This window comes from Cervus elaphus, chromosome 5 (assembly GCF_910594005.1).
Source record: "Cervus elaphus chromosome 5, mCerEla1.1, whole genome shotgun sequence".
Taxonomy (NCBI): Eukaryota; Metazoa; Chordata; class Mammalia; order Artiodactyla; family Cervidae; genus Cervus; species Cervus elaphus.
Genome location: NC_057819.1, coordinates 114,875,003 through 114,895,893, shown reverse-complemented (window position 1 = coordinate 114,895,893; position 20,891 = coordinate 114,875,003). Strand labels below are relative to the sequence as shown.

The 20,891-nt window shown below is 51.4% G+C and overlaps 4 protein-coding genes across 7 annotated transcripts; 2 read left to right on the top strand and 2 right to left on the bottom strand.

The window, feature by feature from the left end:
- Nucleotides 1-194: 194 nt before the first annotated feature.
- On the top strand, nt 195-5,498 carry LOC122695140 (PSMC3 interacting protein). Its single transcript, XM_043904675.1, has 8 exons — nt 195-906; nt 994-1,094; nt 1,274-1,363; nt 3,424-3,535; nt 4,240-4,385; nt 4,499-4,552; nt 4,684-4,743; nt 4,824-5,498. The coding sequence occupies exons 1-8, from the start codon at nt 873-875 to the stop codon at nt 4,878-4,880; spliced, it is 654 nt and encodes a 217-aa protein (XP_043760610.1). The 5' UTR covers nt 195-872; the 3' UTR covers nt 4,881-5,498.
- On the bottom strand, nt 5,097-13,609 carry MLX (MAX dimerization protein MLX). 4 transcript variants are annotated; one of them, XM_043904673.1, is made up of 8 exons: nt 13,478-13,605; nt 13,032-13,068; nt 12,451-12,540; nt 12,080-12,186; nt 11,737-11,836; nt 11,424-11,523; nt 10,862-11,063; nt 5,097-6,230 (listed from the first exon to the last, which is right to left on the bottom strand). In XM_043904673.1, the coding sequence occupies exons 1-8, from the start codon at nt 13,517-13,519 to the stop codon at nt 6,174-6,176; spliced, it is 735 nt and encodes a 244-aa protein (XP_043760608.1). In that variant the 5' UTR covers nt 13,520-13,605; the 3' UTR covers nt 5,097-6,173. The 4 variants fall into 4 exon arrangements, with proteins under 4 accessions (XP_043760608.1, XP_043760606.1, XP_043760609.1 ...); XM_043904671.1 differs by having other exon boundaries at nt 13,316-13,534; XM_043904672.1 differs by lacking the exon at nt 5,097-6,230 and adding an exon at nt 9,540-10,629 and having other exon boundaries at nt 13,316-13,534.
- LOC122695141 (glycine cleavage system H protein, mitochondrial-like) lies at nt 7,652-8,558 on the top strand. The gene has a single exon (XM_043904677.1). It carries the CDS (start codon nt 7,908-7,910, stop codon nt 8,427-8,429), a length of 522 nt encoding a protein of 173 aa, XP_043760612.1. The 5' UTR covers nt 7,652-7,907; the 3' UTR covers nt 8,430-8,558.
- Nucleotides 13,610-14,283: 674 nt separating the features above from the next.
- Nucleotides 14,284-18,402, bottom strand: COASY (Coenzyme A synthase). The gene is made up of 10 exons (XM_043904664.1): nt 18,261-18,402; nt 17,163-17,870; nt 16,377-16,591; nt 15,991-16,122; nt 15,679-15,868; nt 15,530-15,594; nt 15,259-15,343; nt 15,001-15,098; nt 14,769-14,915; nt 14,284-14,667 (listed from the first exon to the last, which is right to left on the bottom strand). Exons 2-10 carry the CDS (start codon nt 17,857-17,859, stop codon nt 14,608-14,610), a joined length of 1,689 nt encoding a protein of 562 aa, XP_043760599.1. The 5' UTR covers nt 17,860-17,870; nt 18,261-18,402; the 3' UTR covers nt 14,284-14,607.
- Between the last annotated feature and the right edge of the window lie 2,489 nt (nt 18,403-20,891).

Genomic DNA, 20,891 nt, shown 5'->3' with positions numbered 1-20,891 from the left:
TGAGGTTTGAGGTAATAGAGGCTTTTAAAAGTAGCACCATGCCCCAGTGGATTGTTTGAGCTGCAGGAACAGCTGCTCTTTGGCCTTCAGCTGACCTCAGAAACTAGAAATAACTTATTTTAAGGCTTTGTCCCACTGGCCACTGTGGGCAGGAATGGAAAGCACCTGTCAGGTGTTGCCTTAAGATTGTCTCTGCCAAAAGAAAACATACAAGCTCTGTGGCTTACGATCAGCCCCCTCCCAACCATACCTTCAACCACAGCATGTGCTGAGCGCCCCCTGCGTGAGGAGCTCGGTAACGGGCAAACAAACGCAGCGTTATTCCTTGCAGGGCGCCTACGCGTCGTTCTAAGTCTTCACAACCCCCACCCCCCGCAAGCACCTCTTGTTCCCGTTTTACAAAAGATAAAAACCGAGAGAAAGGCTTGGGCCGTGGGACGGGACACGCCTTTGGGTAACACCCTGTGACCTTGAGCAAGTCACTTGCCCAGCGGGAGCTGATGCCGAGATTCCTTTCCATTCAAATATTCAGCCCAGCTCAAGGTCACGAGTGCTCAGCGGCCGCTGGAACTGGGTCCCGAGACTACAAGGCGTGATTCCCGACAGCCCTGTTTCCGAGAGGAGGAAGGGAGAGGTTCGAAGCGTGCACCCCACCTCTCCGGCAGAGAGCCTGGCAGCTGGGGCGGGAGCCGGGCTCCCTAGAGCAGGCCGAGCTGAACTACGGTGCCCGGGAAGGGCCGCTCCGCTCCGCTCCTCGCGGAGGCCGCCCCCTGCCAATCACACTTGAGGCCCGCCCTGCCCTTTGCCGGAAGGAGCCGTTACCCCGAGCAACTACAACGTCCGGTTTTCGGAGTTTGGCGGCGGGAAAAGCCATGAGTAAAGGCCGGTCAGAAGCTGCCCCGGGAGGTAACAGCCGTGGGCGCTGGGAGACCGGGAGGAGGGTGGGCAGGGGCAGATTGAAGGACCCCCTTCCTGCCTTGTCTCTCTCCGTAGCCTCCGGGATCCTGCTGAAGTACCTACAGGAGCAGAACCGACCCTACAGTGCCCAGGACGTGTTCGGGAACCTGCAGCGGGAACATGGGCTGGGCAAGACGGTGAGAATCCTCTCTTCGGACTGTGGGACCTCCCCCGGGACCTCAGGGGCCTGCACGCTCCAGGCCGCCATTTTAGCCCAGGGCTTCCTAAGGCTTGTTGGGCGCTTCCCATCATTGGTGACATCCTTCCGGCTCCCAAAGTCCCTCTCCTGACTACTCCGCCCTCTCGCCTCTGTCAGGCGGTGGTGAAGGCGCTGGAGCAGCTGGCCCAACAAGGCAAAATCAAAGAGAAGATGTATGGCAAGCAGAAGATATACTTTGCGGACCAGGTGAGGGAAACAGATTAACACCTATATGAGAGCCCGGCATTAGGTCAGTCAGTCCCTAGTATGAACTCTGGGAGAATTGAAGCATCCTGTGAAATTCACCCGTCTTAGGCCATTTAAAGGGCCCCAGCCAACCTTTAGGACAAAGCGTGGACTCCTTTTGCTGTCATCCAAACTTCACTAGATTTCCAGACTTGAAATATGATTGATGACAGAAAATCCTGAATTGTTGCTATCGAGGTCCATTTATGCGTGGAAGTTCTTATTCCCAGTCATCTAGATGAGAACCAGTCTGCCCAGTTGTTTTCCTTCTGTTTGCAGCCCAGACCCCCTTTCAGGCCCATCAGAATCAATATTGCCAAAGTAGAATGCTTCATCTCTCCCCTAAACCAGCTCCTCCTGTGTTCTTCCCCCTAAGGGAATCATTCTTCACCCAGGCCAGAGAGTAGGGAGTCATTCTTTTTGGTTTTGGTTGGCCTCACCACACAGCCTGTGGGATCTTCGTTTCCCAACGAGGAATTGAACCCAGGTCCTCAGCTGTGAAAGCACTTGAGTCCTGACCACTGGACCGTCAGGGAGTTCCCTGGGAAATTCTTATTTTACACACTTAGGCAGCTGTCAAGCCCAGGTGTTTCCCCTTTCTTGACCCCACCATCTCCTCTCCAGCTGCCACCACTGCTCTGGTTCAGGTGTTCCTTGTCTGTTGCAGGATCCTCCCGATCGCCTGGGCTCCTTACACATATCTTAAACATTGCAGCCAGAATAGTCTATGTACATGCATCTCTAGTCATGCCACTTCCCTACCAAAAATTCCAGTGCTCCTTAGAACAGATAAAAGATGCTCAGAGACTTGGCTCCAGCCTCTCCTGTCCTGGTTATTTTTCCATCAGTGCTAGCCCATTTAGATGTACTTAACTCCTGTGGCCTTTGCTTGTTGTCCTTCCTCTGCCCAGCTGTTACTCATCCGTTAGGATTTCACTCAGGCATCACCTCTGGAAATGTTCCTGACTGCTCTGAACTAACTGCCTTCCTCAGGCACTTACCTCTTTGAGGCATCCTCTATTTTAATTGTCTTTCACTTGCCTCCATTACAAAACTGAAGCTCTTCTAAAGCAGACCCCATTTCTCATCCATCTTCCTTTACTCAGTACCCCTACAAGATTTTAACATCCACTGTCAAGGCTAATTTTCCTAAAGTAGGTTTCATTATATTACTGCTGTACTGGAGATTCCATAAAGAGGTTGGGAGATTTTTTTCCTGTAAAAGGCCAGTTAGTATTTTTATGCTTTGCAGACCTGGTGGTCTTTTGTTGCAGCTACACAGCTTTCAGTGGCATTCAAGTCTGCCATTGTAGGGCAAAACCAGCCATAGAGAGTGTGTAGATAAATGGGTGTGACTATGTTTCCATAAATTGTTTTTTTTTTCCCCCAAAAACATGCATCTGGCAGGATTTGGCCTGCAGGTTGTAGTGCTGCCTTCTGCCTTAATGGTTTACTACACTTGATTGTAGAGTCCAAACTGCTCAGGGTGGTATTCCAGTCCTTTCTATTCTGCTTCCTATCACCAACTGACAGGAGGCCACTGAGCCCCAGCAAGGGCCTTTTCTAGCAGCTGCTCACATGGAAGGGGCCTCAGAACCACTGATGTCCTTATCTGAATACCTCCCACCATGCCTTTTCACCTGTCTTGATTCTTACTACCTGGAAACCTGTAATTAGGTATCAGCCCCTTTAGAAGAATGTTTCTTTACTCCTTCAGCCCAGTGAGTAGTTTTGCTAGTAAACTGCAAGATTATTTCTGTTCTATTAGTCAGTATCCCACACCTCAAAGCTCCTGAGGACAAATAGCAGGTTTCAACTTGTTCGTTCTTGTAGCTTTTTGAGGAAACAGGTACTAGACTGAACAACTGCTCAAAAGTACCCTCCCACTGTCTTCCTGGACCCTGTGGAGGGTTGGGGAGCCCCAGATTTTCAAGTGTGTATGGATGTTGCCTTCCCAGATGTGGGTTCCCCTCTTGTGCCTCCCATCAGCCTGCTTCTATATTTCCTTTTGTCTCTGGCAGGACCAGTTTGACGCGGTCAGCGATGCTGACCTCCAAGGCCTGGATGCCAGAATCTTGGCTCTCACTGCTAAGGTGCAGAGCTTGCAGCAGAGCTGCCGCCACATGGAGGCTGGTAGGACTGGCAGCCCCTGGAAGGTGCCCCTACTGTCAGGGTTGGTCCTAAGGTCAGGAATTACTAAGTGCAGAATTTGTTGAGTGCAGTGACGTCTCGCTGCAGAGATCCCTTTGGTAGGCTGCCACGGGCATTATGGGCTTCCCTGGTGGCTCAGTGGTGAAAGAATCCACCTTTCAATGCAGGAAACACGGGTTTGATCCCTGGGTCAGGAAGATCCCCTGGAGAAGGAAATGGCAACCCACTCCAGTCTTCTTGCCTGGAGAATCCCATGGACAGGAGCCTGGCAGGCTGCAGTCCATGGGGTCACAAGAGTCGGACACGACTTAGCCACTAAATAACAACGTAGGCGTCACATTCAACTTAATGTCTAACAACTAATGGCTTTTGAAGACAAATGGGCAAGACAGACATTTACGTTCCCTATTGTGATATCAATACACAGTTCCCACACTCCCCTTTACTCTGCCTATTTAACTGGCCACAGCTAATAGTCTACTCAAACTTATACTCCCCAACTGTTTGTAGATTTAGGAGGAAAGAAAACTGGAATAAACTGGTAATTCTGTAAGCATTAGTCTTTCTTGAGGCTTTCCAGAATATAGGACCCATTCTGAACCCTGTGTGGAGAGAGCCCAGAGCAAGGTGGAGGCCTGGTCTCCTACCTCAGAGTAGCCACTGACTTCAGGGAGATGTGGTTTTAGAGCTGAAGGAGTTAACTAGTGCCCTGACCACACCGGAGATGCAGAAAGAGATCCAGGAGCTAAAGAAGGAATGTGCTGGCTACAGAGAAAGACTGAAGAACATCAAAGAGGCCACCAACCACGTGACTCCAGAAGAGAAAGAGCAGGTGGGCTGGGAGGGAGGCGGAGCAGGGAGGGCTGCCTCTGCAGGTTCGAAGTGAGGAGGAGGGTTGACCCCAGCAGCTGCTGTGGGCTCAAAGGAACCTGTTTCCCTGTCTAGGTGTACAAGGAGAGGCAGAGGTACCACAAGGAGTGGAGGAAGCGCAAGAGGATGGTAAGTGTATGGGAGCTCTAGGAAGGCCCTGGACGATAGCAGCCCCCAGAGACACAGCTGCCTCGTTTCAGGGGCCCGTCAGGCATGCCCAGTACTGGCATCTGAAAGGGGGTGGTTTTATTTCTTGTCAGGCAACAGAGCTGTCTGATGCCATCCTTGAAGGATACCCCAAGAGCAAGAAGCAGTTCTTTGTAAGTGGTGGTCGCCCTTCCTTGCTCCCCTGGGACTTTGATCCAAGGTGGTCTCATTCCCTTGTCTCGCTGCCCCACAGGAGGAAGTTGGGATAGAGACTGATGAAGATCACAACGTCAAGCTCCCAGATCCCTGAGAGGTTCCCCCGGAAGGACTGGGAACAGACCAGACGTCCTGGACTGGCTGCCGTGTTTAGGTCAGCTCTTTTGTTCCTGGTGCTGGCCACCTTTGAGCACACACCGGAGTACTGGGTGGAGGGAGGGAGCACAGGTGGCCCAGAGAGGATGGGCACGCTCATTTCATCAGCCACATGTCGACTGCTTAAACTCAACACTTAGATGTGGAACAGCACTAAAGGACAGCATTTGGCAATATTTATTGTAATATCATTTGATATAAAAATATTTCATTTCCTCTGGATAATCACACCTCCCAAATATCAAACCTGAGGAAGGCAAAAGGGAGCTTGGGGAACAAGGGCAGAGAGAGGCTGCCATACACAGCATTCAAGAAGCCCAGGGCCTTACCCAGGATTCTCCTGGGCTCTACAAATCAGAAGGCCTTTAAAGAATCTCCTCTACCCACCTTCACCCCACCCCAAGTCCTGGGAGAAATGTAGGAAGCACTGAGATGGTAGAGAGCCAGATACACTTGACAGAAAGGTTACAAGTAGTCTGGAGGCCAGTTAATTCTCCAAAATTGTAACTTAAGCAAAACTGCATTATTTAGAAAAATTAAACACTTTGAATATGTAGTGTCGTGTCACACTTGACTCTGCTGTGCCCTGCACAGAGGGCAGGAGAGGGTGGGGAGGTGGCTTCCCTCTCCCACCCAGAGCAGGGAGGCAGTGGAGTAGGGGGCAAGGGCAGGAACCTGGCAGCCCTGCCCTGAGTTGGCCAGAAAAAGCTCTGGCTTCACCTTGGACTGACCAGGCAGCCCTAGCCTAGGCATGAGGCTGCCTTCCACCCCTCATGGCTGTGGGAGTACTTCCTCTTACTCCTTTCTTCCCATCCAACTACTGCCACATGGCCGCACTGGCTCAGTGTTGCCAGAGACACCAAAACAGGCAAATAGTAGTTACCAAATATGAGCAGGAATTCGAGGCTTCAAAAAAGGGGAGAGGCCAGGAGCTCTTTAGGGTGCCAAGAGCAGACCTCTATCCTGAGGACTTATATGGGAGGGGGAAAGACTAGGTAGGTTTGAGATCTATGGTCAAATAAAATAAATTAAAGCTCTCATAATACTCCCCCCAACCCAATGAAGGTGGGGGAGTTGGGGGGCATGGAGGAAGCTGGGGAGGCAAACACCGAGGAGAAAGCAGCTGACTGGCGTGCAGTGTCACAGTCCACTCTCACAAGCCCAGTGGCTCCGTGGCCAAGTAGGAGACTCAAAGCCTCTTGCTGGCTGTTCTGCAGGTTCCAAGAGTTGGTCAGTAAAGCTGGTTCTTCAGTTGGTGCAGGACGCCAATCACAATTTCCCGTAGGGTCTGGTGAGGGCAGCACAGAAAGAAAGAGATGATACTCAAGGAGGATACAGGGCTGCTCAGTGACACCTACCTGGGCCAGGTGTGCTTTTTAGAGTACCATTAAAAAAAAAAATAGCCCCTTGAAAGCCACTGATGTCTATAGTTTACTTTGCAAATGCCCCCAAAATAGGATGGAGGCAGGGGTTGAGATGCATTGCTCTGTGATAAAGCAAATACAGAAATAATTAATGGTAGACTTTAGGTGGGGGTATTTGAGGGTTCACTGTAAAACCTGCAATGCTGCAGTATGTTCATGGTGTTTTACAATAAAAATTTGGGACATAGCTTCAGCTGAAAGCATTTCTTCTAAAATCAGGAACAAAACATGGATGCCTAGTCTCACCATTTTTACTCAACATAGTCTTGGAACTCCTAGTTAAACTAATTGGAGAAGAAATAAAAGGAATCCAAATTGGGAAGGAAGAAATAAAACTGTTTGCAGATGACATGATATTAAACATGGAAAGTCCTAAAGACGCCATCAGAAAACTACTAGAGCTCAACAATGAATGCAGTAAAGTTGTAGAATACAACACTGATGTACAGAAATCTCTTGCATTTCTGTAAACTAACAATAAAGTATCAAAGAGAAATGCAGGAAACAATCCCATTTACCATCACGTCAAAAAGAATAAAATACCTAGGAATAAACCTACCTAAAGAGGCAAAGACCTGTACTCTGAGAACGTTAAGATCCTGATGAAAGAAAGTGAAGACAAACAAAAAGACATAACCTGTTCTTGGGTTGGAAGACTCAACATTGTTAAAAATGACCATACTACCCAAGGCAATCTAAAGATTCAGTGCAATCCCTATCAAAATACTAATGGCATTTTTCACAGAACCAGAACAAATAACTTTAAATTTAGTATGGAAACACAAAAGACCCTAATAACCAAACTAATCTTGAGATAGAACAGAACTAGAGGAATTATATGACCTGACTTCAAACTAGACTTACTACAAAAGCTACAGTGGTCCAAACAGTATGATATTGGCACAAAAACAGACAAAGATCAATGGAACAGGGGAGTCCAAAAATAAACCCATGCACTCACGGTCAGTTCATGTACAACAAAGGAGGCAAGAATATACAATGGAAAAAAGACAGTCTGTTCAATAAGTGGTGCTCGGAAAACTGGACAGCTACATGTAAAAGAATGAAAATAGAACATTCTCTAACACTATATACAAAAACTCAAAATAGATGAAAGACCTAAAGTAAGACTGGATACTATAAAACTCCTAGAGAAAAACACATGCAGAAGACTCCTTGACATAAATCACAGCAATATTTTATTAGATTCATCTTCTAAAGGAAATTAAATGGGACCTAGTTAAAAGCTTTTACGTTGCAAAGGAAACCACTGACAAAACGAAAACCTAATGAATGGGAGAAAATATTTGCAAATGATATGACTGATAAGGGGTTAATAGCCAACATATACAACTCAGCATCAGAAAAACAACTAAGGAATTCCCTCGTGGTCCACTGGCTAGGACTTGGTGCTTTCACTGCCGTGGCCCAGGTTCAACCCCTGGTCAGAGAACTAAGATCCCACAAGCCACGTGGTGTGGCCAAAAAACATCCCTGGAAAACAACCCAATTAAAAAGTGGGCAGAAGCACCCGTGCGAACATGGCGCTGCAAGCGGTGCGGAGCGTGCGGGCCGCGGTCGGCAGCCTGCGCGCCATCTCGGCACCCAGCGCGCCCTGCTCGCTGCGGCCATGGGGACTGCGGGCGGGTGCCGTCCGGGCACTGCGCACCGGCCCTGCTCTGCTGTCAGTGCGGAAATTCACAGAAAAACACGAATGGGTAACAACAGAAAACGGTGTTGGAACAGTGGGAATCAGCAATTTTGCACAGGAAGCTTTGGGAGATGTTGTTTACTGTAGTCTGCCTGAAGTTGGGACAAAGTTGAACAAACAAGAGGAGTTTGGTGCTTTGGAAAGTGTGAAAGCTGCTAGTGAACTCTATTCCCCTCTATCAGGAGAAGTAACTGAAATTAATACAACCCTAGCAGAAAATCCAGGACTTGTCAACAAGTCTTGTTATGAAGATGGTTGGCTGATCAAGATGACATTCAGTAACCCTTCAGAACTAGATGAACTAATGAGTGAAGAAGCATATGAAAAATACATAAAATCTATTGAGGAATGAAAATGGAATCCCTAAACTACTTTGAAACAACTTAATCTAGCATAGTTGTCTTAAATCAGTGGTGGATAGATATTTAAAAAGCAACTTTTAGCAAAAGAAACTACTTGTAACAATGTTTCCTGAAGAAAATACCCCTTAACTTTCTAATGCCTTCAGATAAACACTATCTTTTCCACAGCATCCTGTGATTTTTAGGCTAGGCTCCAGTTACAATACTCAGAATTCCTGAAATTATCTCTGATAAAACTAATTATAAAAATTATGTAATTCAACGATAACATGGTTATCTTATACCTTATATGACATTGTAACTTGCTTACAGCTATCCTTGGATTTGGGTCAAAATGATCTTCCCACTAGAAATAACTGCCAGTGGAGAAAAGTTTGTTAGTTGTATAGTGTCCAGTGAAGAATATTACTGTCTTAATTTTGCAGTATACTGTGTTTGCTGGTGCTATTTTTATACAGTGAAGCAACAGCCTTGCAGGAGAATAAACAATTTAATAATAAAATATTCAACTTATTAAAAAAAAAAAAGTGGGCAGAAGAACTGAATGGACATTTTTCCAAAGAGGAACTGCACGAGTCCAACAGGGACATGAAAAGATGCTGAACATCACTGATGATCGGAGAAATGTAAACCAAAACCACAATCATCTATCACCTCATACCTGTCAGAATGGCTATCATCAAAAAGAACACAAATAATAAATGGTGGTAAGAATGTGGAGAAAAGAGGACTCTTGCACACTGCTGGTGGGAATGTAAATTGGTACAGCTACTGTGGAAAATAATAGATTTCTCAAAAGACTAAAAGAGCTACCAAATGATCCAGCACTTCCACCCTGAGGTATGTGTTCGAAAAAAAATACTAATTCAGTGTGTATGTATTCAAAAAAACAATTTTTGTTCGAAAAAACAAAAACACTAATTCTGTGTGTGTGTGTGAGAGAGATGGAATACTACTCAGCCATAAAGAATGAAATAATCCATTTGCTGCAACATGGATGGACCTAGAGATGATCATACTAATAAGCAAAGGAAGTCATAAAGACAAACATCATACATCACTTGTATGTGGAATCTAAAGTACAACACAAAGTATTTATGAAACAAGATATACAGAACAGACTTGTGGTTGAGAGGGCAGGGTGGGTAGGGGAGAGAAGGATTAGGAGTTTGGCATTAGCAGAGACAAACTTACATGTAGGACAGATAAACAATAAGGTTGTACTGTATAGCACAGGAGGCGATTACTATCTGTGACAAACCGTAATGAAAAAGAATGAATATAACAGTCACTGCTTATGCTGCTGCCAAATCGCTTCAGTCATGTCCGACTCTGCGACCCCATAGACAGCAGCCTACCAGGCTCCCCCATTCCTGGGATTCTCCAGGCAAGAATACTGGAGTGGGTTGTCATTTCCTTCGCCAGTCACTACTTATAGCAGGAATTAAATAACAGGAATATTATAAATCAACTATACTTCAGTAAAACTTAAAAACTCCAGATGAATGAGTAAAAATGTGGTACACAAACACAATGGAATACTTAGTCAAAAAAAAGACCAAACAATGAAAATTTGCCTTTTTAGCAACATGTATGGACTTAGCATTATGCTAAGTGAAATGAGTCAGAGAAAGACAAATACTATACAACATCACTTACAAGTGGAATCTAAAAAAATTACAATAACCTAGTGAATATAACAAAAAAGTAGACTCCCAGTATGGTGGACAAACTAGTGGTTACCAGTCGGGAACGGGGGTTTCGGGGGACATCAGGGTAGGGGAATGGGAGGTACAAACTATTAGGTGTATTGTACAACATGAGGAATACAGCCAATATTTTGTAATAACTGGAAATGGAGAAATCGCTTTTTAAAATTATATAGAAAATTATATAGAATTTTATATAGAAAACTATATAGAAAAAAATGTTGGGAAACAAAAAAGTGAGAAATCTCAGATACAAGTCAAGCCTCAGTAAAAGCAACCACACCTCAAAAGCAAAAGACTCAGTTAACCGTTAACACACTATTACAAATAATAATTAGAAACCCCAAGGAAAACTACTGTTGGGGGTCTAGGGGTAGGGGCCTTAAATCTTTTCCCAAAACTCCAAGTTAAGTGCTGCAAGTGGTCCGGGCTCACTTGCTGGGCAGGCAAGCAGTGCCTGAGGCTGCTGTTACTTGCCATTCTGTGAACGAAACAAAGGCCTTGCGTGAGTGAGTGCCCAGATCATTCTTGCAAAATGAAGCCTCTACAGGAATATCTGGGCTAGAAAGCAAAGAGGGAAACAGGAATACAAGTTGTAGAAATACCCTCAAGAAACCTAAAAGCTGCTACCCTGCCTCTCTGAACAAACCACAGCTTGGGTCACTTTGCCTGAGCGAAGAGCCCCTGACCCTGTGACTACTGCCGCCCCGTACCTGAGGCTTACAGTGCTCCTCAATCCAGCTGAAGACACAGGCTGACAGCTCCTGGAAGCTGGCCACGGAGATGGAGGCATTGAAGGACTGGAAGAGGGAGTCCATGATGCCTTGAAACACGTTGAACTTGACCTGGTCCGAGACCTGGTCCTCCCCCTCATGGGGGTTGTCCTGGTGCGCCTTCACGATCTGCTCATAGTTCCTGAAAGCGAGCAGGCCAGGCCTGAGGGGCTGCAGCGGCTCTCCTGGCCCCGGAAGAGTAATAGCGCTTACCCTCCATACTCCCCTGGGAAGGAGATTCCCAGAGAGCTTGTGGGATGTATTCAACATCAGCTTCTAGGTCAGCAGTGGTGGCCTACCCCCTCCAACCTTTCCTTCATTAAATCCCACAGGTGTTTCCAGAGTATTGTTTGCTACAGTTGGGATTAAGTCGTGCCACTTGAGGGAGTAAGAATATCATCTGATGTGGCCTTTGAAGACGGGCAGGGTGTGAACTGAAGAGGCCTCAGAGTCCCCTCAGAACCAGACGCCCTGGTTCCCCCAACCCAATACCCGCCCTTACACTTTCATGATCTTTAGGGCCATGACATCCTTGCGGAGCGTGGATACCTCCTCCTCCTGCTTTTTCTTCTCCTTGTGCAAAAACTGGATGTAGTCAATGGCTGGAGTGGGGGTGGGAAAAGGCGGTGGGCATAGAGGACGTCTCAACCAGAAGGACAAAGCTGATTTTGATTCCCCTTCCCTCCAGACCCCCACCTCCGCGCCCCCCACCTCGTTACAACCATCCCACCCGGGCCAGGCCAAAAGCGGCTCTGAGGCTTAGCCCTCTCACAGCCCCCTTAGCTCCAAGCCCTCCAACGCTCTCCTGGCCATACTCTTCTGCAGCACGATGGCTTTGCTGAGTTTGGGGGAGCCAATGGCGAAGTCCTGCTGCTGGCATGTGGGGACGATGGTCTGTAGGTCATCATAGCCTCTCTGTGGAGAGAGCGGGGAAACGGGTTCCTTTACGGAGAGAGCAAGACAAATGGGCACGCAGCTTTTCTTCCACGATACCAAGTTCCACGCTCGCTCACTCAGAGGGGTAGAAAGGAGGGAGAAGTTCATGTCCAGGGCCTAGACTAGCTGCCCCCAAGCTTGCTTGGGGCTGCCTGACGGGGCAAGGGCAGAGTGGATCTGAAGCGTGCAGGCGCTCCCCGAGGTGCGGGCCTCCCCAATCACCTTAATGGCGTCCCTCCTCTTCTGCTCGGCCTGAGTGTGTGCTCGCCGCCGCCGGTCCTTGTAGGACTCCTTGTAGGATTCCTGGTGGTAATCGCTGTCCTCGTCATCTACGCTCAGGGTTGGGGGCAGGAAGAGGTCATTCTGGGGCCCACTGGGGCCCAGCCAGCCCACTTTCCCCAGCTAGGAAGAACCTGGTGCCCAGAGATGGCGGATGGATACGAGAACCTAATACCCTAGATGACGTGATGGTGAAACCATGTCTAGAACTCGGGTTCCAGCGCCCCCATGTGGAAGGCAGGAGCGGCCCTGTCTAAGAAAAAGACTAAAGTAAGGCACATCTGGTTCCCCGGGTGGGGGATGTTGCCGCCTACCTGTGTTGGGGACTGAAGAGGCACTGGTGGAACCGATGCTATTAGCTCTGGACACTACACTCCCCTTGCGGGTGCTGTCTACAAAAAGCCCTGGAAAAGAGAGGCCCCAGTCACTAAGGAATAGAATGGGGGGAGGGGCTCCACTAGGCTCTCAAGACACCTGTGGGCCCACTGGCTTCCTGAGCCCTAAATGCTGACCTCTCTCCTTCAACCCAAAAGCCAGCCATACTGGTACACCCACTTCCTGTCGTGCCATGCCGCAGTGCTCCCGTCCCTAGTGTCTGCACTGCTCCACAGGCCTGCAAGGATACCTCCTGGCTCAAAAGTGGCATCTGGGCGTGATGATGGAGAGTGACCGGCTGGCCCCGTTTCCATCACTTCCCTGCTCCAGGGCAGAGGGAACTAGGTGTCACCCTTGGATGCTTCCTGCCCCTGTCCTCCAGACCCTCCCTCGCTGCTCAGGCCCGCTCAGCTCAGGGACGGTGGGCTGTGCTCAGGTGTGGCTGCCAAGGCCTCGCGAATCCATCGGGCTGAAGTGGCAGTGTCCCTCCAGAGGTGAAGAGGGTGGGGGAGGCACTCACCAGGGTCCAGACTGTTGTCGCTGTAGGCATACTCCACCTGCGGCACCGAGCAAGGGAGAAGCCCGTCAGGCCTCCTCCGCCCCTGCACGCGTGTACACACACACAGACACACATACGTACACACTTGGGGTGCGATGGCAATCGCAGGATTCCCCCCAAGCCAAGGGCGGCTAGGCCGCGGGAGCGCCGCCCCTCGGCAGGACCCCGTCCGCCCACTCCACGCCCCCAGCCCTCCAGTCCCGTCCCCTCACACCCGCGCGCACACGCCTCAGTTGTCTTCCCACCTTGGCACACACAGGGTGAGAGCTGTCTTCTCTGCAGCCCCAGGGCCCGAGGAGCGGGGGTAGCTCTGGGGACTGCAGGGAGTCCCCTAGTCTTCCAGACCCCCTACGTGCTCGAGCCCGACCCGCCCTCCCCTCGCCGGCGTGCGCGCCCACGGGGCTTGCCTTGACCCAGGGGTCCTCCGGAGAGGCGCCCGGCTCCGTCATCTCCGACCCACCGAACCGGAAACCTGCCAGCGGGTGGGCCCCCGGCCTGGAGGAAGAGGCGAGGCGCGCTCACGTGACCCAGACCCACCAACCCGCAGTCCAGTAGCGGGGGCGGGGCAGCTGCGCATGCGTGATTCGGAGGACAGCCCCCACGCCCGGCCGCCGCTGCCGCCTAGACGGTGCCCCGCCTGCCTTCGGAGCTGACACTGATGGCCTTGGGGCCACCCCCCTCGCCAATCCCTGCTCTTGCTCAGGGTAGATGTTCCAGCCGCCGCGACAGGAAGCACATTCCGTGAAACTGGGTCCCTTTAAGAGGCTTGTCCGCATAACCTCGCAGCGCAGGCGTACCGCCGTGCCCAGCGGGCTCCCGGGACCGGGATGAGTTTCCCGGACCTGCACTTCTGGCCACCTCTTCCGACCCCGCCGGGATGCAGCCTTTGTGAGGCCAGAGGCCCGAGTGGCTTGTTGAAGGAAGCTCCTCCAACACCCAGCCCAGAGTCTGGCAGGATACTTGTGGAATTAAGAGCCTGTTAGCCAAGTTACGCTACTTTGTAAGCTAAGGAAACAGGTGCCAGGAAAGTCCAGAACTTACTCAGAAGTGCACAGCTAGCCAGTGACAGGGCCAATGCTGGCCTCAGTCTGGCTAGCTTTAGAAGCCATGCTCTTAACCACTGCACTTCTGGCTTCCAGCTCAGGACTGGGCCTTGCACTTGGGGCTCAAGGGTCACAAAGATACCCAGAGTCATTGAAGCAGGAAGCAGACACCATGGCAACATTCACCTTTAATTCTGTTACAGGTTCCAGTTTGCCCTGGCCCCAGCCCAGCATGGGTACCAAAGACCTGTGGACAAAAGCAGGGATAGAACAATGCCAGGGGCCTGCACCCGCATGAGCTGCATCCTCAGTGTTGGCCAACCACTGGCAAGCTGGGTAGGCTCCCTGTGTCCAGCGGGCCCAGCCCTGCCCTGCCCAGCTTAGCTTAGAGCCCTCTAGGCCCAGGCTAGAGTGAGCTTCAAGGTTCCATTCCTCCTCACCGCTGGATCTGTCAGCTCCAGGGGCCACTATGACCCCACAGAGAAATCTGTCAGTCATTGGCCTGATGGTGCCTCAGAGATGCGCTTCTGCAGGAGGGCCCAGGCTTTCTCCACCTTGGGACAGGCGAGAATGTCAGGAAGAAAACAGGGACAGGGTCAGACGGGTATTCACTGAGACTCCCTCCCCACAACCCAGCCTTTCCCTGGGCACCAACCTGGCGCTGGGTGATATGCGGCTCCCACATGGTGCTCAGCACCACGTGACTCTGAGCCACAAGCTGCTGCCCACTCATCTGGCTCTGCAGCCTGCTCTGAGCCGCAGCCTCACTCAGGCCATCCCTCTCCACGATGCGTCGTATGGCCTGGGCAGACAGGGCATTTGTCAGCCCACTGGTTCTGGGCAGGAACTGGGCTACAATGATGGAGTGGGGGGTGGGATCCAGATACCTCGGTCTCGGGGATGACAACCGTCCACACCTCATGCACCATGTTCTGCCAGCCGGCTTCAAGCAGCATGGCGGCATCAATCACGCACACACGCTTTCCTGTGGGGAAACCCCAGTCACTGCCAGCAGTACCCCACCACTTGCTACCAGTCATAGAGCCAAGGAAACGTAATCCCAGGGAAAGTGGATGGTCTGGTTTGGGGTGGGGGAGCTCTGGAGGGAGAATCTGTGCCACTGTTTCCCTGGGCTGCTCACTCACCCTCAGCCATAGCCTGATCCATCTCCTCTCTGGCCAGCTTTGCGATAACTGGCCACATAATATCCGTGAGTATCTTCAGCTGCTTCTAAGGAAGGGAATGCAAGGGGTGGGCCAAGTTCACCTTTCCCCAGAGATGGAGCCAGCCCGAGGGAGCAGGTGGTGGGGAACAGGTGGTGGAGACTGGCATTTGGGGCCGGAACAGAAAGGTACAGTGGGTCCCCACCTCCGGGTCTGGCGCAGCTGCAGAGCCCTTGGAGAGGTGTGTATTTACCTTGTTCCCAAACACCCGGCTGCCCAGGACCTTCCTGTTGATAATGCCATCTTTATGGAGAATATCTGGACGACAGAGATGAAGGACTGGGCAAGGAGGCCAGGCCACCTCCTTGCTTCAGGCCACCTCCAGTCCTCCCCACTTATTACCTGTTCCAAAGGCTTCCACCACCGGCTGGTAGGCAGGACCGCCCGGGGCATAGGCCCGGTGACCCAGGTGGTCACTGTCGATGATATATGCGCCCAGGCCCTTCAGCCGCTGAGCTACTGAGCTCTTTCCAGAGCCACTGATGCCCGTCAGCCCAATCACGTAGAAACCTGGGGGAAGCTCTGGCCTCTTCTACGGGTACATAAGAGAGAACCCCACAGTTACTAGGGTCCCCGGACTCAGGATGGAGGCTGAACCGTTCAGTCTTTCCTCTCCAGCAATCCCAGCCCACCCACATGTGGGTGGGGGCTTACATATGGAGGCCGGAGCAGGTTTCCCAGCATTTGTTGGCGGAAGCTGGAGGAGCTGACTTTGTCCTCCTCGTTTTCCTTGTGGTTCAGGTCCTTCAGCAGCTGGATCTGGTACAAGGTGAGCTCCTCCAGGTTCTGAAGCAAAGGAAGAGTGAGGAGAGAGAAGGAGGGGTGAGATGGACAAGGACAAGTCTATCACCTTATCCTCCCCTGCCTACCCCAGAGGTGGAGCTTGCCTCAGAGGGCAAGCTGGGAACCAGTTCCTCCTTGCTTCTTCCCACCACCTTCAGCCCTCTCTTCCCTCCTGTGGGGTCACGGTACTTCCAACAGCCCCCAGTGGCCTTCCCCATCCCCCTCCGCTCCCTCTGCCAGTCGCCCCCAGGGGTTACATTCTCAAGGCGGAAGCGGTTGACGGCCATCCCCCCACGATAGGTCTCCTCGCTGACCACCAGGAACTCCAGAGAGGGGTCAGAGCCAGCGGGCCCATAGGGGTCGAGCAGGGGGATGATATCAAATGTCAAGGAGGGCTTGATGTCCACCAGGAACTCACTCAGATGTTCCACGCGTTCTGTGTAGGGCTGGAGCAGCTCAGGGAGCAACTTGCCTGGGGAAGGAGCCCAGAAGAACAGTGAGATCTTCTTACCGGGGAGGATGAGAGTGGGCCAGTTTGGGGAAGAGTGTCCCTAAGCATCCTATCTCCAGAGGGGAGGTGGAGGCAGGACGAAGGGGCCTATGAGGAGGAGGCAGCAGGCAAGCACAGTACTGCTGCAAGGGCTGGCACATGTGCAGAGAACTGGCAGTGCCAGGAGGTCAGATTAAGAATTCCAAGAGCCAGAGAATTTCAAGATCCTCCTCTTACTGCCCTCGGCACTGCTACCTATAACTTACTCATCCATTTATTTCCAGGGGCTCAGACTTTAGGATTCATCACCTGGAGAACTTGTTTATAAGTGCAGATTCTTTGGCTCCACACCTGGGGGATCCTGATTGGTGACTAGACCACACACCAAATAAGCTGCATTTATTCATTTAACATATCCCCTCAGTGCGAACTGCACCCCAGGCACTGTGACATTTAGGAGGGGTGGGAAGTAATGGATGGCCCCACCCTTCCTCAGCCTTGTCCTGCCGGGGGAGGGTAAGGCTGCCCCAATCCAGAGTCTCTTGTCACTCACTCTTCAGCAGGTCTTTGTCTGCTACTCCCACCACAAGCTGCTCCTGAGCCAGGATGCACGCCACGCTGAGCAACATCTTGTGGGCATTGTGAAGGTGGTCAAAGGTGCCGCCCACAGCCCCCCGCTGGTGGCTGCGCACTGGCTGCTTTGCAGACCTGGCCACAGGGGAGGTTGGCTTGATGGTGGAGGGTAAGTGGACGCCCAGGGACCCCACGGGGGGCACTGCAGGCCCATAATCTGGGTACAGCAGCACTGAAGACAGTTGCGGACAACAGCTGTAACAGCTGGTGGCATAACGCTCTAGCTGTTGCTTGGCCGGATTGTATTGGCTTCCATCCAGGGTCTGGAAGTCAGTCAGGACCACTTCCGGGGGGTGGGCCAGGTTCTGGACTGAGGTGGGTAGGGGAGGGAGACAGCTCTTGGTTCGGATATTTGTCAGCAGAATTCTGACGTCCAGGTGCCTGTGGACATCGGCGCCTGCGTAGAGGTGCGTGATGAAATCGATAACTTCAAACGTGGCCTGCACGGGGCTGGACTGGGGTTGAGCCGGGCCGCCCAGGCTCATGCCCGGCTGCAGGTGTACATAGAGCGTGTGATTCACCAGCCGGGCTGCCGAAGACAGGATAGGGGCCAGGCGAGGGGCCAGGGAGGTCAGCGGCGTTGTCAGCACCAGGAGGCCCGACCGGAATACGGCCATCCTGCCCAGGCCTGCGGACAGTCAGGGAGACGAGGCGAGGGTGACTGGGTGGTATGTGTTTGAGGCCGAAAACTGTAGGGGGACTCGGACCCAAGAGAGGGGGACCTGGAGCAGGGACGGGGTTCTCAGTGCCGACCGAGAGGAACCTGGGGAAGGGGACTGGGCTTGGAAAATGGCGCCTCCGGGCTGTGTTCTAAATCTCAGTTTTATCATCTCTCAGAGCGGTGAATTCGCTGAATTGAATCAAAATCCTGGGGTGGGGAGAGGAACTGGGCAGGAGCCCCTACGTCGTAAGACTGGGAATCCAGAAATCCCGGGCGTTCTTGCTGAGCTGCACCAGCATCTTCAAGGAATTGGAGGAGGGAACTAAAAGGGGACACTCAGGCTCGGGTCCTACTTACTGAGACCTCCGGGCTTTGGTTCCGCTTGCACTACCGCGGAGGCTTCCCCAGCCGCGACCCGTTAACACAAGTTCCGGAGCTGTGACTCGAAACTACGGAACCTAAGAAAGGCCAAAAATCTCAGCTTTGGTTCGGCGAGGGATTCTCGCGAGATTTTTCATTTGAAGGCGGGGGTGGGGGGTGGTGCTTGCAGTTGCAAAGGGGTGGAGCTCTGAGGCGTGGGAGGTGCGTGAAAACTTGTTTCCAAAACCTAATCTCACGGAAACTGGGCGGAGTGGGGCTAGGCGGCTGGAGAAGGAAACAGCAACCCAGTCTAGTATTCTTTCCTGGAAAATCCCATGGACAGAGGAGCTTGCCGAGCTACACAAGTCGGACACAACTGAAGAGACTTAGCACGCAGGCAGGGCAAGGCGGGCTTGAAAGCCTGTTTAACGGATGCCCTTCAGACTCTGAGAGAAGAGACTGGCTTCAGCCAGATCATTGGGAGACAGCGGCAAAGGCGGGACTAACACCTGGCTTTCCTGCTTAATAAATCGCGGGGACAGAGGTGGAGGGAGATGTCATAGGGTAGCATTCAAGTTAGGGCTCTGCGTCCCCAGGGCCGTCCTGACGCCCTCCCAGTCTAAGGATCCTCATGTGGGAGGTCACGGAACAGTTCTGTCCAAGTCCCCATTTCACAGATGGAAACATTGAGGCCCTGTATGTTCCAGGGACATCTAGGGAGGTAAGGACAGAGGCCATGTGTCGTGGCTCCCGTGCAGTGCTCTCCATATCACCTAGAACCAGTGATATGACGGTTTTCCTGAGAGAGGCGGAAGAAGAGGAGAGCTGTGCGTGTGAGCTCAGTAGAGCTGCCAGAGAATGGTTCCTGTGGGCGGAAGAAAAGGCAGTGGGGCTGGGGGAGGAGACTCAGTGGTGAGAATTTACCATGAGGCTAAAGAGTGCTGGTCTGGAGAAGGAAATGGCCACCCACTCCAGTATTCTTGCCTGGAGAATTCCTTGGACAGAGGAGCCTGGTGGGCCACAGTCCATCGGGTCGCAAAGAGTCGGACACGACTGAAACGACTTAGCATGCAAAGAGTGCTGGAGAGGCTGGAATTGGTAGTCTCCGTGGGAAGACAAAGCCAGGTTGCCATTAGGAACATTTCAGGTAAATTGTCCAGGGCGATCTCAAAACGGAGGGAAACCAATTTCCAAGGTCCACTATAGTAATGTGCTGTGGTTTCTATTCCCATACTAAATAAATGCTCACTTGCACACTTAATTTTGTGTTTTTTTTATAAAGAGGTCTCCCAAAGTGTATAAGCTTATGGCCTCACAGAACCTGGATCTGGTCCTGAAGTCAATGGTGGAAGAGTTTTAGTGCCACAAAGGCCTTGAGACCAGTCTTCTTGCAGAGACATATTAAGTTGGGTTTTAAAGAGAGGACCCAGGACTTCCCTGGCAGTCCAGTGGTTAAGAATCTGCCTGCAAATGCAGGGGACTGGGTTCGATCACTGGTCCGGGAAGATTCCACATGCCAAGGGGCAGCTAAGCCCCTGTGCCACAACTACTGAGCCCTTGAACCTAGAGCCCTTGTTCTGCAACAAGACACCGAAATGAGAAGTCCTTGCACCGTAACTCCGACTCACCACAACTAGAAAAAGCCCTCCCAGCAATGAAGACCCAGTGCAGCCAAAAATAAACTTTAAAAAAGAGAGAGAAGACCCAGCTGAGGAAGCAAACCACAAAGACTGAGGCAGTTCCCTGAAACATCTGGACACACTGTTTCACATGCTTACAGAGTCATTGTTGGAGGAGCTCTCTGGAGGAGGTGACTGCCAATCGACCCTTGAGCTGGACTTGGGCAGTCAGAGGCAGCTCACCCCTCCCATGTCCTTGGAATGTCGTCTGCCTATGATTCCTCCAGTGGGACCTATTTCAAGCATGCAGCCTCTCAAGGGCAACATGCTGATGAGACCACCTGGATGGTTTAGGTGACTGAACCTAGGTAAGGCCTCTATAGAAACTTGGAGATTCTGGTGGGTGGGTGCAGAGATCTACTCTTCTTTCTCCACCACGACAAGCCTTGTATGTAAGTTACCTTGCTTTAAAAAAAAAAAAAAAAGCTTTTCTGGCCACACTTCATGGCATGTGGGATTGAACTTGCACCCCCTGCACTGGCAGGCTTAGCCTAAACCACTGGATGTCCGGGAAGTTCACGTTGCTTATTAAACCTGCCACCTTCCAATCTAGAGTAGTTGCTTCTTTCATCAGTCTGGCGGTCTTTGCCCCCAGTTGACAAATCAACATTGGTGGCAAGCTGACCAGGAGACCAAAGAATGGACCTTGGGAAAGAGGCACCTGCATGGGGTTGGGAAATGCAAGCTGGTCTAGTGAGCTTGTTTGAGGAACCACGCAGGGTGAACCACTGCAAAGACGAGAGATGAATATCCTGGAGTGGGTTGGCCGCTGCTGTGGGCAGATCACTGGCCACCAGTGCCCAACTAGAGGCTGAAACTCAAGCTGGAAAGTTAGAAGGAGAACTGAGGATGGAGAAGCATGTGTGGTGCTCACTTCAGGGCTGGCAGGCAGGTGGGAGAGCAGGATGATAATTTGGAAATATTACCCTGCTGTTTGCAAAGCTAGGAG